Here is a 16,650-nt window from a genome sequence, read left to right on the forward strand (position 1 = left end):
ATAAATGCTATAACATCATGTGTTTGCACATACAGCCATGCAAAAGTATTCAGACCCCTTGCATTTCTTCACATTTTATTGTGTTATTTTGTATTTATTTTTTGATAAATAAAACATTCAGAACTAAAATATAGTAGTTGCATAAGTATTCAGCACTTTTGTTTAGGCAAGCCTAAATTAGTTCAGGAATAAAATGTGGCTTAACAAATCACATAATAAGTTACATTTACATTTTAGTCATTTAGCAGACGCTCTTATCCAGAGCGACTTACAGTTAGTGAGTGCATACATTTTCATACTGCCCCCCGTGGGAATCAAACCCACAACCCTGGCGTTGCAAGCGCCATGCTCTACCAACTGAGCTACATGGACTCACTCTGTGTGAAATAATAGAGGGTGACTAACCCTTCTTCTGTCCCCCATACATACAACATCTGTAAGGTCCCTCAGTCAAGTATTGAATTTCAAGCACAGATTCAACTACAAAGGCTTTTTGAAAGCCTCATAAAGAAGGGCAGTGATTGGAGGATGGGTAACAACAACAAATCAGACATTGAAAATCTATTTAAGCATGGTCAAGTTAATAATTATGCTGTGGATTATGTATTAAACCACCCAGACATCAAAGATACAGTTGTCCTTCTGAACTGAGCTGCAGGACAGGAATGAAACTGCTCAGGGATGTTACCATGAGGTCATTGGTGATTTTAAAACAGCTACAGAGTTCAATGGCTGTGATGGGAGAAAATTGAGTTTGGATCAACAACATTGTAGTGACTCCACAATAATGACCTAAATGACAGAGTGAAAAGAAGAATACAAATATACCGAATAAAAATATTCCAAAACATGCATCTTGTATGCAATAAGGCACTAAAGTAATACTGCAAAAAAAAATTACAGCAAAGGAACACACTTTTTGGCCTAAATGCAAAGCCTTATGTTTGGGGAAAATCCAACACAACACATGACTGAGTAACTGCCTCCTTATTTTTCAGCATGGTGGTGGCTGCATCATGGTATGTGTATGCTTGACATTGGCAAATACTGGGGAGTTTTTCAGGATAAAAATAAACGGGATGGAGCTAAGCACAGGCAAAATCCTAGAGGAAAACCTGCTTCAGTCTGCTTTACACCAGAGACTGGGAGAGGAATTCACCTTTTAGCAGGACAATAACCTACAACACAAGGCCAAATCTATACTGGAGTTGCTTACCAGGAAGACAGTGAATGTTCCTGAGTGGCCATTAGTATAATAATTAAGCCATGTTGTGAAGGAGCTGGTCCCAATGCATGAAGTTTTATCTTTACCTTGTCAGCTCAGACAGGACGACATAATAGTGGAGTTTATAAACCATTTTTTTTGTTCCATGGTGACCAAGTTACAGATTTGACTTAAATATGCTTGAAAATCTATGGCAAGACTTGAAAATTGCTGTCTAGCCATGATCCCCAACATCTTGACAGGGCTTGAAGAATTTTGAAAATAATAATGGGCAAATATTGCGCAGGTGTGCAAAGCTCTTATAGACTTACCCAAGAAGAATCACAGCTGTAATCAATGCCAAAGGTGTTTCTAACATGTATTGACCCAGTGAGATGAATACTTATATTAGAGTTATATTTTTTTAATTCATCTTTAAAAAAATATATAATTTTTCTTCCACTTTGACATTACAGAGTATTTTGTGTGTAGAGGGGTCTGAATACTTTTGCAAGGCACTGTGAATCTCACAAATCACAAATAAAAATGTTTTGTTGTGATAACTTGCTGTAGATTTAGGTCAAAGTTAGGAGGAGTGAGAAGAAAGAGAAGGGTTTATATCACCAGCTTAAAAGTCCTCCCCCTAATTATTGCTTAGTACAGACTAATCTAAAATCACTGTAACTAATCAATCAAATCTAGTCTATACCAGGGTTCAGTATTTATTTGCATATGAATTATGAGTATGAATAGTATCAGGCAAGTTCTAAATGAATACTGGCCAAGGCCAGAGCTGTGCGTCATTCACAGATTCAGTTTAAGGCAAAGTAAAACACTACAAATGAACCACCACATGGCTCATAATGGGTTTCAATGGGAGCATCAATGCATAATGTAAATTAGCCTTCTCTCGCTCTCTCTTCCTGTCTCTCTCTCTCTCTCTCTCTCTCTCTCCCTCCCTCCTTCATTCCCTTACTCCCAGTCCCTCCCTCTCTCTCTCCCAGTTCCACCCTCTCACGTGCAGTAGTCTGTGCTGCTGTTATAAAAGGCTGACACTCCTCTAATCCGCAGGCGTAGAAGCTTGATAATCCAGACTCATTAAAGGTCGAGATTAGCAGAGAGCTGGAAGGGAAGGGATGACAAACAGAGGCACATATAGGAAGACAGGGAGGAAGGGAGAGTGACAGTGCATGCATGACATGGGTGAGCTATGCTGCTCTGGGATTGGTGAACATAAATAGCCAAGCAATCACAGAGGAGGCAGGAAAAATAACAAAGTTAGCGGAACGCTGGAGAAAGAGGGAAGAGCTATGAAAAAGAGATAGAGAAGGTGAAATCAAAGGACTACAGAGGAGAGGCAGAGCTAACAAAGACAGAGAAGGTATAAAAATGTGAGAGAGTGTAGATCAGTGAGATTTCCATAGAGAACAGGAAGAGAGAAGAGAGGACAGAAAGGAAGGACATGGGCAGAGAGAGGGGGGTGAGCAGCCAGAAGCAGCAGCACAGAGAAAATCCATCAGTCAGGCCAAAAGCATCAACCTGGGCAGCCATGCTCTGAGAGGCCTGGTGCAACGGGTCTACACAGGCAACACACGGCAGGGCACAGGCCTTGCCAACGGCCCACTAGCCCACAGGCCCACAGCCACTGAGCACAGTGGGGGAGGAGAGGGAGAGAAGACACCCAGTGCCACACTGTCAGCTGCTGTAGTCATGACGACTGCACGGAAGGGGAGCGTGGAGATGCCTGCATTTGTCCGGCGGCTGGTGAAGGAGACAGAGAAGAGGGTCAGCTCTTTCTTTAAAGGAGGGGGGCGTGGAGGGGCAGAGCACACAGACGGGGAAAGGGAGGAGGTGATCCCCAGCCCCTACCTGGACCGTCCTGTCCTGGACAAGCTAACTGAGGAGGGTTACTCCCGCTGGGGCCTGACCTACGCCCTGTGCAGCATGCAGGGCTGGAGGGCAAACATGGAGGACTACCACAACTGTGTGCCTCAGCTGGGCGCAGGGCTGGCAGACTGGAGCTTCTTTGCTGTGTTTGACGGGCACGCGGGAAACCAAGTGGCACAGTACGTCTCGCAACACCTGCTGGATCAGGTCCTAGCTACAGGTGAAGAAAGCTTGACAGACTTATCATGTTACTTACCAGCCTGTTTCATAACTTAGTTTAAAAATATGTTTGATACAAAATAGATGCGTGAACAGATCTTGATACATTGATGACTAATTTGAGAGCAGATATTTATATGCAACATTATGCTCATAGGAGTAAAGCATGTGACTCCTCAAAGATGTATTGAATAGTGTATGTTAGAGAGAGGTTTATACCTGGTAATAACTATAAATGATCACTAAAGTTTAGAAGAATATTACTGGTGATTGCTATTTTATCTTGCCAGTGTTGATGTGGTTATATCAATTATGTAGCAAAACAAATAACACCATTTAAAATTGTACTGCCTGTGTGCACTGTGAACTAAATTCCTGTGTATACTTACTGCTTGTGTACTTACTGCCTATTTATACTTACTGCATGGGTGTACTTACTGTAGTGCCTGTGTGTTCTGTAGGAGGGATTGGGCCAGAGGACCACCCTGATCGGGTGAGAGGGAGCTTCACAGATGGCTTCCTACACACGGACAAACACCTGCTGACTGCAGCCCGCCGCGAGGGCTGGGAGCGGGGTGGCACCACCGTGACCTCCACTCTCATCTCACCACGATACATCTACTTCGCCAACTGTGGAGACTCGCGTGCCATGCTGTGCCAGGCAGGGCAGGTGTGCTTCTCCACTGAGGACCACAAGCCCTACAACCCTCTGGAGAGGGAGCGCATCGAGAGCGCCGGCGGCTCCGTGTCCCTGCAGCGCATCAACGGCTCCTTGGCCGTGTCCCGCGCCCTGGGGGACTTCAGCTACAAGGGGACAGAGAACCGGCCGCCCACCCAGCAGATGGTGTCTCCGGAGCCAGAGGTGTATGTGATGGAGCGGTCACCCGGGGATGAGTTCCTGGTGCTGGCCTGTGACGGGGTGTGGGACACGGTCTCCAACGAGGAGCTATGCGCCTTCATCCACAGTCGGCTGCACGTCTGCACTGACCTCGGAGATGTCTGCTCCCAGGTCATTGACCTCTGCCTCTACAAGGTCAGTACCCATGGTCATAGGTCACCTGTAGATCAGTGCATGTGGACCACATCAGTGACCTTTATAAATAATCCCTACATGTACAGTGGGGAGAACAAGTATTTGATACACTGCCGATTTTGCAGGTTTTCCTACTTACAAAGCATGTAGAGGTCTGTAATTTTTATCATAGGTACACTTCAACTGTGAGAGACGGAATCTAAAACAAAAATCCATAAAATCACATTGTATGATTTTTAAGTAATTAATTTGCAATTTATTGCATGACAGAAGTATTTGATCACCTACCAACCATTAAGAATTCCGGCTCTCACAGACCTGTTAGTTTTTCTTTAAGAAGCCCTCCTGTTCTCCACTCATTACCTGTATTAACTGCACCTGTTTGAACTTGTTACCTGTATAAAAGACACCTGTCCACACACTCAATCAAACAGACTCCAACCTCTCCACAATGGCCAAGACCAGAGAGCTGTGTAAGGACATCAGGGATAAAATTGTAGACCTGCACAAGGCTGGGATGGGCTACAGGACAATAGGCAAGCAGCTTGGTGAGAAGGCAACAACTGTTGGCGCAATGATTAGAAAATGGAAGAAGTTCAAGATGACGGTCAATCACCCTCGGTCTGGGGCTCCATGCAAGATCTCACCTCGTGGGGCATCAATGATCATGAGGAAGGTGAGGGATCAGCCCAGAACTACACGGCAGGACCTGGTCAATGACCTGAAGAGAGCTGGGACCACAGTCTCAAAGAAAACCATTAGTGACACACTACGCCGTCATGGATTAAAATCCTGCAGCGCATGCAAGGTCCCCCTGCTCAAGCCAGCGCATGTCCAGGCCCGTCTGAAGTTTGCCAATGACCATCTGGATGATCCAGAGGAGGAATGGGAGAAGGTCATGTGGTCTGATGAGACAAAAATAGAGCTTTTTGGTCAAAACTCCACTCGCCGTGTTTGGAGGAAGAAGAAGGATGAGTACAACCCCAAGAACACCATCCCAACCGTGAAGCATGGAGGTGGAAACATCATTTTTTGGGAATGCTTTTCTGCAAAGGGGACAGGACGACTGCACCGTATTGAGGGGAGGATGGATGGGGCCATGTATCTCGAGATCTTGGCCAACAACCTCCTTCCCTCAGTAAGAGCATTGAAGATGGGTCGTGGCTGGGTCTTCCAGCATGACAACGACCCGAAACACACAGCCAGGGCAACTAAGGAGTGGCTCCGTAAGAAGCATCTCAAGGTCCTGGAGTGGCCTAGCCAGTCTCCAGACCTGAACCCAATAGAAAATCTTTGGAGGGGAGCTGAAAGTCCGTATTGCCCAGCGACAGCCCCGAAACCTGAAGGATCTGGAGAAGGTCTGTATGGAGGAGTGGGCCAAAATCCCTGCTGCAGTGTGTGCAAACCTGGTCAAGACCTACAGGAAACATATGATCTCTGTAATTGCAAACAAAGGTTTCTGTACCAAATATTAAGTTCTGCTTTTCTGATGTATCAAATACTTATGTCATGCAATAAAATGCAAATGAATTACTTAAAAATCATACAATGTGATTTTCTGGATTTTAGATTCAGTCTCTCACAGTTGAAGTGTACCTATGATAAAAATTACAGACCTCTACATGCTTTGTAAGTAGGAAAACCTGCAAAATCGGCAGTGTATCAAATACTTGTTCTCCCCACTGTACATGTTGGAGCATAAGTGTCTAATTTCGCTGTCAAAATGTGGATGCAACATTTTCTGATCTGGTTAATCATGAGCCACACGGTCATGCTGTTAGTTAAACAATATGTGATTACTTTATTTTCTATTACATAATCATAATCCTGTGAAAAAGATTATTGAGTATATACCAGCATTCAAAGAGTACCTTCTGACCTTCCCCAGGTTTAGACAGACAGACCACTGGGACTTGAATGTGTGGTGCCACAAGACCTTTACAAACACATACACACCAGCACACACCCATTAAACACATACTCTGTGTGTACACAGGCTAAATGAGCTGGGCTGGCTTGTGGTTGTATAACAATGTTCTAGCTTAGAGATGCTGCCCAACGACCTGAAAATGTCACAGTTTCTAACCCTCTCACACACTTCACCACACTTCACCTTCGTAGTCAATTCGAGAGTCAGTTCAGTTGTGCATAAAGGAGGAAGTAGGCTATTAATGTTCCTGAAGGGAGACAAAGTGCTTTAGCTTTGCTGTATGGACAGCCAGTGTTAAACAAAGGCTAAGGTTGCCTACAGCATTGGTACATCAGACCCTGCTTTTATTGGCCCACCCAGGTCACGTCAGGGAAGCCACTGCTGCTTGCTCACATCTTACAGACAGACACAGTCACCAACAGCTAACATCAGTCACTGAAAACAGCTACCCGTGGCTAACAAGCAAGCCTAACACACCTACTATCAGTCGAGAATGGGTGACTTCTAGGACAAAGGGGGTCTTATTTTGTAAGGATCAGACGAACACAGAAGAGAAGTGGTCGTAATTGGAGGTCAAAGGTCACTACTTAGCACCTGACCTCAGAGCAGGCGGCTGTTGTAATCCTGCTAGTAGCTTTCTAGTAAGACTTGTTTGGCACTCACCTGATTTGGCACTCGACCAACAACAACATCTACAGCACAGGCGATTTTCACCATTATCATAACGGGGGGAAGGATTCTCCTATCTCACACCCTGTTCAGAGGTCAGCATACATCACTAAGATTCACTAATAACAGTCAACCCTGTTTACAAACGTAAGATGTACTTATGTCAGGTCTGTACTGTACCCTAACATGAGGTCATCTCTGTGCACTGTGGCTGTAGCTACTCACCTTGGTTGGCTTGTTCTCCTCTGCAGGGCAGTCTGGACAATATCAGCATCATCTTGGTCTGCTTCCCTGGTGCCCCCCAGCTCTCAGCAGAAGCACTACACCAGGAGGCAGAGCTGGAAGACCTGCTGGAGTCCAAAGTGGCAGGTGCGGTGATGTGGGGGTCATTGTGTGCATACAACAGGATTTACACTACTATAGTTAATTGGCACTGAGAGAGGGCATTTTAATCATTGTTCTTCCTTCGATAGAGATTTATGAGGAGCTGAGTATCCAGGGGGAGGAGCCTGACCTGCTGTCTGTCCTCACTGTTCTGGCAAACACTGACGTCCCAGGCTTACCACCTGGAGGTGGTCTGCAGAGCAAGTAAGTTCATATGAATGCATGGTGCAAAAAGTTCATTACAGTACAAGAGGTACTAAATAACAAAGTGCAGTAAGGATTATCTGAGTAGAGAAACACTGCTTGTCCTCAAACCTGTTTCCTGTGTGTTGCAGAAGGAACTGTATCATCTCCGCCTATTACGAAAAGAAAGAGGAACACAATCCTACTACACCTAATGTAAGTGTTTGTATTTATATCAAACTGTCTCAGTTACGATATCAATACTATATAATCTCTGAGTTTGTCAGAATTGATGCACAATCACCTCAAAGCAGTCCACATTTTTCTCCAGGGGCTTGGTGGTTCTGAGAAGCTTGTCTAGGCTCTGTCGTTTGGGAAACGTCTCTGGAAGAGAACCAATGCCAAAATAAAAACTGTTTTCATTATGTGGCAATTCAACCAATCACAAAAGGAATTTTGTCTCTCATCCCTCCCGCCAAGCAAAATCCTGATGTAAGAAGTACAATGCAATTTGTGAAAGCTAAAACTATAGATGTTATATTTATACAATATGGGGAACATTTTATTTTATAGGACATGGTGCTTTCAAACTCAGTGATTCTGGCTCAGCAATATGATCCAGTAGTTGACAAACAATCTGATATATACAGTGGGGGAAAAAAGTATTTAGTCAGCCAACAATTGTACAAGTTCTCCCACTTAAAAAGATGAAAGAGGCCTGTAATTTTCATCATAGGTACACGTCAACTATGACAGACAAAATGAGAAAAAAAATTCCAGAAAATCACATTGTAGGATTTTTAATGAATTTATTTGCAAATTATGGTGGAAAATAAGTACCGGTATTTGGTCAATAACAAAAGTTTCTCAATACTTTGTTATATACCCTTTGTTGGCAATGACACAGGTCAAACGTTTTCTGTAAGTCTTCACAAGGTTTTCACACACTGTTGCTGGTATTTTGGCCCATTCCTCCATGCAGATCTCCTCTAGAGCAGTGATGTTTTGGGGCTGTCGCTGGGCAACACAGACTTTCAACTCCCTCCAAAGATTTTCTATGGGGTTGAGATCTGGAGACTGGCTAGGCCACTCCAGGACCTTGAAATGCTTCTTACGAAGCCACTCCTTCGTTGCCCGGGCGGTGTGTTTGGGATCATTGTCATGCTGAAAGACCCAGCCATGTTTCATCTTCAATGCCCTTGCTGATGGAAGGAGGTTTTCACTCAAAATCTCACGATACATGGCCCCATTCATTCTTTCCTTTACACGGATCAGTCGTCCTGGTCCCTTTGCAAAAAAACAGCCCCAAAGCATGATGTTTCCACCCCCATGCTTCACAGTAGGTATGGTGTTCTTTGGATGCAACTCAGCATTTTTTGTCCTCCAAACACGACGAGTTGAGTTTTTACCAAAAAGTTCTATTTTGGTTTCATCTGACCATATGACATTCTCCCAATCCTCTTCTTGATCATCCAAATGCACTCTAGCAAACTTCAGACGGGCCTGGACATGTACTGGCTTAAGCAGGGGGACACGTCTGGCACTGCAGGATTTGAGTCCCTGGCGGCGTAGTGTGTTACTGATGGTAGGCTTTGTTACTTTGGTCCCAGCTCTCTGCAGGTCATTCACTAGGTCCCCCCGTGTGGTTCTGGGATTTTTGCTCACCGTTCTTGTGATCATTTTGACCCCACGGGGTGAGATCTTGCGTGGAGCCCCAGATCGAGGGAGATTATCAGTGGTCTTGTATGTCTTCCATTTCCTAATAATTGCTCCCGCAGTTGATTTCTTCAAACCAAGCTGCTTACCTATTGCAGATTCAGTCTTCCCAGCCTGGTGCATGTCTACAATTTTGTTTCTGGTGTCCTTTGACAGCTCTTTGGTCTTGGCCATAGTGGAGTTTGGAGTGTGACTGTTTGAGGTTGTGGACAGGTGTCTTTTATACTGATAACAAGTTCAAACAGGTGCCATTAATACAGGTAACGAGTGGAGGACAGAGGAGCCTCTTAAAGAAGAAGTTACAGGTCTGTGAGAGCCAGAAATCTTGCTTGTTTGTAGGTGACCAAATACTTATTTTCCACCATAATTTGCAAATAAATTCACTAAAAATCCTACAATGTGATTTTCTGGATTTTTTTTCCTCAATTTGTCTGTCATAGTTGACGTGTACCTATGATGAAAATTACAGGCCTCTCTCATCTTTTTAAGTGGGAGAACATGCACAATTGGTGGCTGACTAAATACTTTTTTCCCCCACTGTATTCATCCAATAATATGGATAACAATGTAAAATTCAAAAAACTTTTATTTAAACTTCTATGGGTATGGATTTCAGGTTGATGTTTAGTTTTAAGAGTCATCACCTCTCTCTCTATCAGTCCTGTGTTTGGTCTGGTTTGCATGACCTGTACTGTGTTGCCTTACTGACCTTAATGACAGTAGATTTAACATGTTACAGTGATATGACATATGACCAAGACAAACCCAAGAATGGTCAGTAGATTCATGAACGTGTTCATGTATTATCAAATGTGATTTAAATGAGTACGTGCTTTACTTACATACTGTTTAGACATTACATGTTATGACTGTTTTCAGCCTGAATAAAGATTATTTGACTAAGAACTTGTTTAGGATTTACCAGAGAGCACTACAACATCCAGTTACATCTCCATCAAGCGGATACTCAACTACGTATTTATTATGAAAAATATTGTTATAGTTAATGTGATTAACTGATATGCAAGACCATTAAATGTTTTAGTGTAATAAATGATTACTGAAGGACGGTAAATCACAGACAACGAAGAGACTTAATTTCATTCATGTCCACTAGGATGAGTTGTCTCTCTGTTCAGCACACTTTCTTTTTGAATTTTCTTTTTGAAAAATGTGTAATGAACAGTGGCAATTTTAGCATGTAAATCTTGGTGGGGCAAACTCAACATTATTTTTTTAAATGCATTGCAGCAAAGCCACTTCACAACACTAAACAATACATTATTGCACTATAACGGTGACAAACGGTGTCCATAAACTGTCAGGGGCTACATAAAGCTGTCCCAACAGCAGAGCTTTCCTTTCAGCACCATGGAGTGAATCCTTACCACCGCCACACCTGGCTATCAGCGGGGCCTTGTCTGGCAGCAAAACAGTTCATTCAGCCTCATTTACTGCTTTAAAAAAACCATAGCTGACCACAAATGTAGTTACTACTTACTCCTTGTGGATTTGTGTAATTCGATAAAAAACTAACCCTTATGAAAAAAGATTGCAGTCAGAGTGCAGTATAACTGCTGTATGCTGCTAATACTGTGTCCAAAATAACAGTTTTTTTACTGCAGTTATTCTGCAATTACTGCGTCCAAAATACCACAGTTGACTGCACTTTTACTGCAGTTTCAAAACTGCAATCTTTTTTTGTATGAGTTTTGACTTTTGAACCATACACAAACATTATTACATTTATGTTCAGTAAATTCACAATGTTTATTCTTATATCATTAACACTTAGCTCTAAGTATAAGCAAGTGCAAGCAAACGAGCTGCGACGAGGTAGGCCTATTCATTCAGCACTTTCAAAATGGACACAGACAGAAATTCAGATAGATGTTAATTCAGATAAATTCAGCAAGAAGTTGAGGCCTTAACTTTACTCTTCTTTAAGTCACCACACAGAGAGAGAGAGAGACTTGGTTAGACTACCATTTTAAGTATTTTATTAGGCCTATGTGGTCTACAAAGGAAGGAAAATACAATCATGAGGATCCACTTTTATATACAATATACCGACGCAAAGATAGCGCATTGCGCAAACAAAACAACCCTCGCAATATCAACTGGAATTACATGTGTCTATTACTGAACTTTTTGTTTAAAACAAATATTTGAATGGGGAGAGACTGTCACTGGCAAACATGGTTACAGACCCAACAACATTATATAGTATCTCCTCCTTGTCAAGAAAAGCACATGAGCTAATTGTAATACACAAAGTAAGCAAAACAATTAAATAATTCCAACATTGCCTAAAATATTGAATAAGATACTGACCTATATAAGCAATATAACAATTGAGATGTACAAACCATGGCATAAGTGAACGATGAGCATATCAGAGGCAATCCGTCATTTCGATAAGACATTAATGAGCGAGCTAAGATGGACGTAGTCAATATAACTATTTGTTCAGCACTTATGAAATGTACAGTGACAGAATTCAGAACAGAACTTACAGTATTCTCTGTGTACACCAAGTCAGAACCGTAGCATAAATAAAGGGGGCATATAAGCAGACAAAGAAAGCTCTTACAATATTCAATGATGACAGTTTTATAATTGGAATGTGATACAAAACGAGGCAACTGTGTGCTTTAGGACCATGCGGACACCTCCGAGCAGTCGGGTAGGCTGTTTGGAGTGTTTATCCGACTGGATAAAAAATTAATTATTATTATTATATCCCCCCACTTCTAAAACCAAAATTGCGCTCCTAGCTATAGGCTACATGTGCACCACCAAGTCAGACAGTAGGCACATGGGCTACTAACCGCTTACTGCACAACATACACTTAATATTACTTTCTTAGCTACAGTATACATATCTCCCTGCCATATTACATCATTTATGCAGCAGCATACAAAAAAAATGTGGACACACCATTGTTGTGCTGTGCTCACTTGAACAGGAAGGTGGCGCGGCTGTCCTTCTTGTGGGCAAATTTTGTCGTCAAACTTTATCATCAAAGTCTGACATTCTCTGAACTGGGAAATCTCAGACTTCAGTGAGTTCAAGACAACTGGGAACTCGAAAAAAAAAAGAGCTCAGACTGGGAAAATACGTTTTGAACGGTCATCGAACTCGGAATTCCAAGTCGGGAACACGGGCCTCTTTCTAGAGCTCCGACCTGAAGACCACTGACGTCATGATTCGACCTTGTTTTTTCAGAGTTCCCAGTTGTCTTGAAAGCACCGAAGTCTGAGATTTCTCAGTTCAGAGTTTCCAATTGTTTTGAATGCGGCAGACGTCATGCTGGATTGACAGCATGGCCAATGTATTCAACCTTTTCTGGCCCATGGTGTTGCGGGTGAATGTTTATCCTTTTAAAAACTTGGAAAAGAGACCCTTTCAGACAGATGTTTTAAATCCTTAAACCCAGACTTGGACCACACACCCTCTCCACCGAATAGCAGGCAGGGGAAGCAAAATAGTGATTGCTTTGCAACGCTTGCAGCCACTGATTCCTTCCAAACCACTCATTGTTGAATTTGCGATTTCCGACCTGTTGTGTAATGTTTATGTCCAATGGCCAATGAGCACCGATACATTTTATCTATAATTTCTCTTCATATGACAAGGATTTGCCAATAGATTGTCAACTTTATTCATGATGATGACTGCTTGTCTAGCTTGATAGCTAAGATTTTGAAAGTATGATGTTGACATGATTAGTCCAGTCGAAGCTACGGTAGATATAACGTGATTTGACGTAATTTTATCTGTGCCAATGACCTTGTGCTTTCTTGGATGGGCACTTCTAATGTAAATCTATGGCAGCACCCAAGGGGGCTTGAACTGCCTTGTTCTCCCTGTAGATTCTGCGGTGACGTAGTGTCCCCATGAGTGACAGAACACTGAGCCAATCACGGCGTAGCTAGAGAAGATTACTATCGCCTACACTCTGTATTTTCTGCTGGCTACCCGTCCACCACAGAAAGCACTGAACTAGGCTGAAACACCAGCATTTTGGAGCTGCCTTCCTCAAGAAAGCAAGAATGAGACCATGTTAGTATGCGGCTTTAAATAAATCTGTTTTTACATTGTTTGCAAACTGATATGTGACACGAATTAATGTCAAAATAACAAGCAAAACAGGCTCTGCCCCACCTGCCCTGAATGACGGGTCGCCACTGGTAATGAACAATGGTGGAAAAAGTACTCAATTGTAAAAGTAAAGATACCTTAATAGAAAATGACTCAAGTAAAAGTAAAAGTCACCCAGTAAAATGCTATTTGAGTAATCTGGTATTAAATGTACTTAAGTACAGTGGTGGAAAAAGTACTCAATTGTCATACTTGAGTAAAAGTAAAAAGTAAAAGTAAATGTTATACATCAAATTCCTTATATTAAGCAAACCAGACGGCACAATGTTTTTTTAAACGGATAGACAGGGACACACTCCAACACTCAGACATAATTTACAAACGCAGTATTTGTGTATAGTGAGTCCGCAAGATCAGAGGCAGTAGGGATTGATAGGTGCGTGAATTGGACCATAATCATGTCCTTCCTGAGCATAAAAGATGTGACGAGTACTTTTTGGTGTCAGGGAAAATGTATGGGAGTAAAAAGTACATATGTTCTTTAGGAATGTAGTGGAGTAAAAGTAGAAGTTGTAAAAAATATGAATAGTAATGTACAGATACCCCCAAAAACCGACTTAAGTAAAAATACTTTAAAGTATTACTTAAGTAATTTACACCACTGCTAATGAAACACGTTGGTGAGGATAATATGGTACAGGAAAATGGTAAAGAGATAACTATGGATGATCAAGGTCATGCTTGAGGGAAATATTTGCATAGGTATGGGGGAGCCGAACCAGTTAGGTACTGTTAAAATGAACACAGAATATTGGCAAAACGTAACTCACTTCAGACTATTGTGGATGAGATAGTGTCACACTCTCATACCGTTTATTGACATAAATACCTTTCCCAGGGCTAGCCTATATTTGATTAAGATGAAGAGGTTTGTCTTCCCTTTTACAGCTCTCATACTGTGTGGCTTTCTATCTAATTAACGCAACACAATTAAACTGTGATACATATTCAACAGGTTCTCTAGCAGAGCCCTAGACATTAGGTGACCGAGGATGCAAATACATAATATGGATACATTTCAATGTTCACCGATCCCGGATGCCCCCCCACACAAATCCATTGTATTGTGGAGGAGCTCAGGACACATCTGCAAAGCTCTCATAAATCAGTGGGTCTTCTCAAGAGGCCCTTCACATCTCCGTACTCCACACAAAGCCTGATTGCGTTCAGCACTGTATTTGAGCCAATCACATTTCAAACCCATCTCCAGACAGATGCTGTTTAAATGAAGGGCGTCTGTCCACCGCATCTCCCCACAGAACCAAACGGGAATATTCAAGCAGTGTCTTAATAGGAGATCAGTGATCAATGTTCCCTCAAAGCAATTTCAGGTCTGCTGAGCGCAAACTTCTGTGCAACTTCCGGCTCGCATTTACAGTGAGGTCATACCCGCTTTAATTTACAGTTTTAACAGTGGCCAAGTAGGCTACTGTGGCTATTTGTTCATAATGTTGGGCTACTAGAGTTGCCTACCATCAAAAACAATGGAGTAGATGCAGCACACGCCCATGAGGATGAAGAGACAGTTGCTCAGGCGATAGGCGTCCTGGGCCTCATAGCGCTCCCTCTGGCTGCTCACAAGGTCCCTGAAGCCGATGGTGCTGAAGGCCACAAAGCAGAAGTACAGGGAGTCCACGTAGCTCCAGTCCTCCATGGAGCAGTACAGAGAGGAGGCGCTGCAGGCGATCAGCACAGACGCCACCCCCAGGATCAGCATCACGTAGTAGACAGAGGGCTTCCAGCCCTCCAGACTGTCCTCCTCACTGCGGGGCTCCTCGATCCCAGACACAGGCCCCACCCCCGAGCGCCTCATCCTCTGCTCGTGACACCAGCACATGATGTAGGCTAGCATGGTGATGATCCTCTCCAGGAAGAGCCAATGAAGCCATAGAAGATCAGGAATATCTTACCAGGGATGGTTGCTGGGGTGGTCATACGAAAGCCTGGTGGGAAATTGTACAAAAGAGAAGGGTCATTGTGCCAATTGTTTGTCAAATAAGTGGCTTTACATTTGTTCTTACTTAGCACTAGATGTCGAAATGACAAAAGATGTGGAGTGGCTATTGATATAAGTGTTTTCGTTTCATACCATGAATGTAAGAGATCATCATTTCACAGTACTGGGCACTTCCAAATTATGTTGACATGAACTCATGAAGATGAGATGGAAACATTAACAATGTTCAGTCACGAGTAGTGATCACATAAAAAAAGCTAAAGCCCCAGAAAAGCTAATCGACCTCACATGCCCAGATTCAACTAATTTGACAATTAGTGCCTCGGAGTCTCACCGATCATCAATCTAATCCCCTCCCAGCTTCCTCTTGTCATCCCCATCATCTACTCAATAAATCCTCTACATTATACTGTGTCTCTACATGACAGCAAATAACTTTTGCATCTTAAATACCCTTACTCTGACCCTCACAGAGAGCAGCTGTCCAACTCACCGATGGTGGACACTACCGTGCCGACAAAGTAGAAGGCTCCAGAGAAGTCCCAGCGGGGCCTATGAGCGTCCACTCTGATCCCAGTCCCGTTGGCCTCTTCATACTGGCGCAAAAGCACGTGCAGGGCTCCCAGGCTTACCTGGTGGCTCAGGGTGAAGTTGTCCAGCTGCTGGTCCCAGAGGAGGCGGGCGCGGAGCTCGGAGGGGTGCTCCAGGGTGGAGAACACAGCCGCCCCACACAGCAGGTAGAGCAGGATGAGCCCTGCCAGCAGGCAGAAGCGGGCGTTGTCCTCGTTGAGGGGCGGCCGGGGGCAGCAGTCACCACTCCGTTTACGAGCCATGAGTGCAGCTAGCCCAGCACAGATACACCACCGCACTAACATACAGTGCCTTGCAAAAGTATTCAACCCCCTTGGCGTTTTTCATATTTTGTTATATTACAACCTGTAATTTAAATAGATTTTTATTTGGATTTCATGTAATGGACATACACAAAATAGTCCAAATTGGTGAAGTGAAATGAAAATAAAGTACTTGTTTCAAAAAATTCAAAAAAATTAATAACGGAAAAGTGGTGCGTGCATATGTATTCACCCCATTTGCTATGAAGCCCCTAAATAAGATCTGGTGCAACCAATTACCTTCAGAAGTCACATAATTAGTTAAATAAAGTTCACCTGTGTGCAATCTAAGTGTCACATGATCTGTCACATTATCTCAGTATATATACACCTGTTCTGAAAGGCCCCAGAGTCTGCAACACCACTAAGCAAGGGGCACCACCAAGCAAGCGGCACCATGAACTCCTGAG

General features: G+C 43.1%; 1 protein-coding gene and 1 pseudogene across 1 annotated transcript; one reads left to right on the forward strand and one right to left on the reverse strand.

Annotated features, from left to right (window-relative positions):
* Positions 1-2,437: 2,437 nt before the first annotated feature.
* On the forward strand, positions 2,438-7,911 carry LOC121574356 (protein phosphatase 1A-like). Its single transcript, XM_041886975.1, has 6 exons — positions 2,438-3,311; positions 3,772-4,343; positions 7,194-7,311; positions 7,416-7,530; positions 7,662-7,725; positions 7,841-7,911. The coding sequence occupies exons 1-6, from the start codon at positions 2,915-2,917 to the stop codon at positions 7,868-7,870; spliced, it is 1,296 nt and encodes a 431-aa protein (XP_041742909.1). The 5' UTR covers positions 2,438-2,914; the 3' UTR covers positions 7,871-7,911.
* Positions 7,912-14,524: 6,613 nt separating this feature from the next.
* On the reverse strand, positions 14,525-16,180 carry LOC121574182 (annotated as a pseudogene).
* Between the last annotated feature and the right edge of the window lie 470 nt (positions 16,181-16,650).

The sequence above is a fragment of the Coregonus clupeaformis genome, chromosome 9 (assembly GCF_020615455.1).
Source record: "Coregonus clupeaformis isolate EN_2021a chromosome 9, ASM2061545v1, whole genome shotgun sequence".
Lineage (NCBI taxonomy): Eukaryota > Metazoa > Chordata > Actinopteri > Salmoniformes > Salmonidae > Coregonus > Coregonus clupeaformis.

Bases quoted from the DNA above. Each gene is read 5' to 3' on its own strand.
- LOC121574356 (XM_041886975.1), top strand. From the start codon at position 2,915: ATGACGACTGCACGGAAGGGGAGCGTGGAGATGCCTGCATTTGTCCGG. The intron at 7,312-7,415 runs GTGCGGTGATGT...TTCCTTCGATAG, and splicing joins GCTGGAGTCCAAAGTGGCAG to AGATTTATGAGGAGCTGAGT. The intron at 7,726-7,840 runs GTAAGTGTTTGT...ATTTTTCTCCAG, and splicing joins ACAATCCTACTACACCTAAT to GGGCTTGGTGGTTCTGAGAA.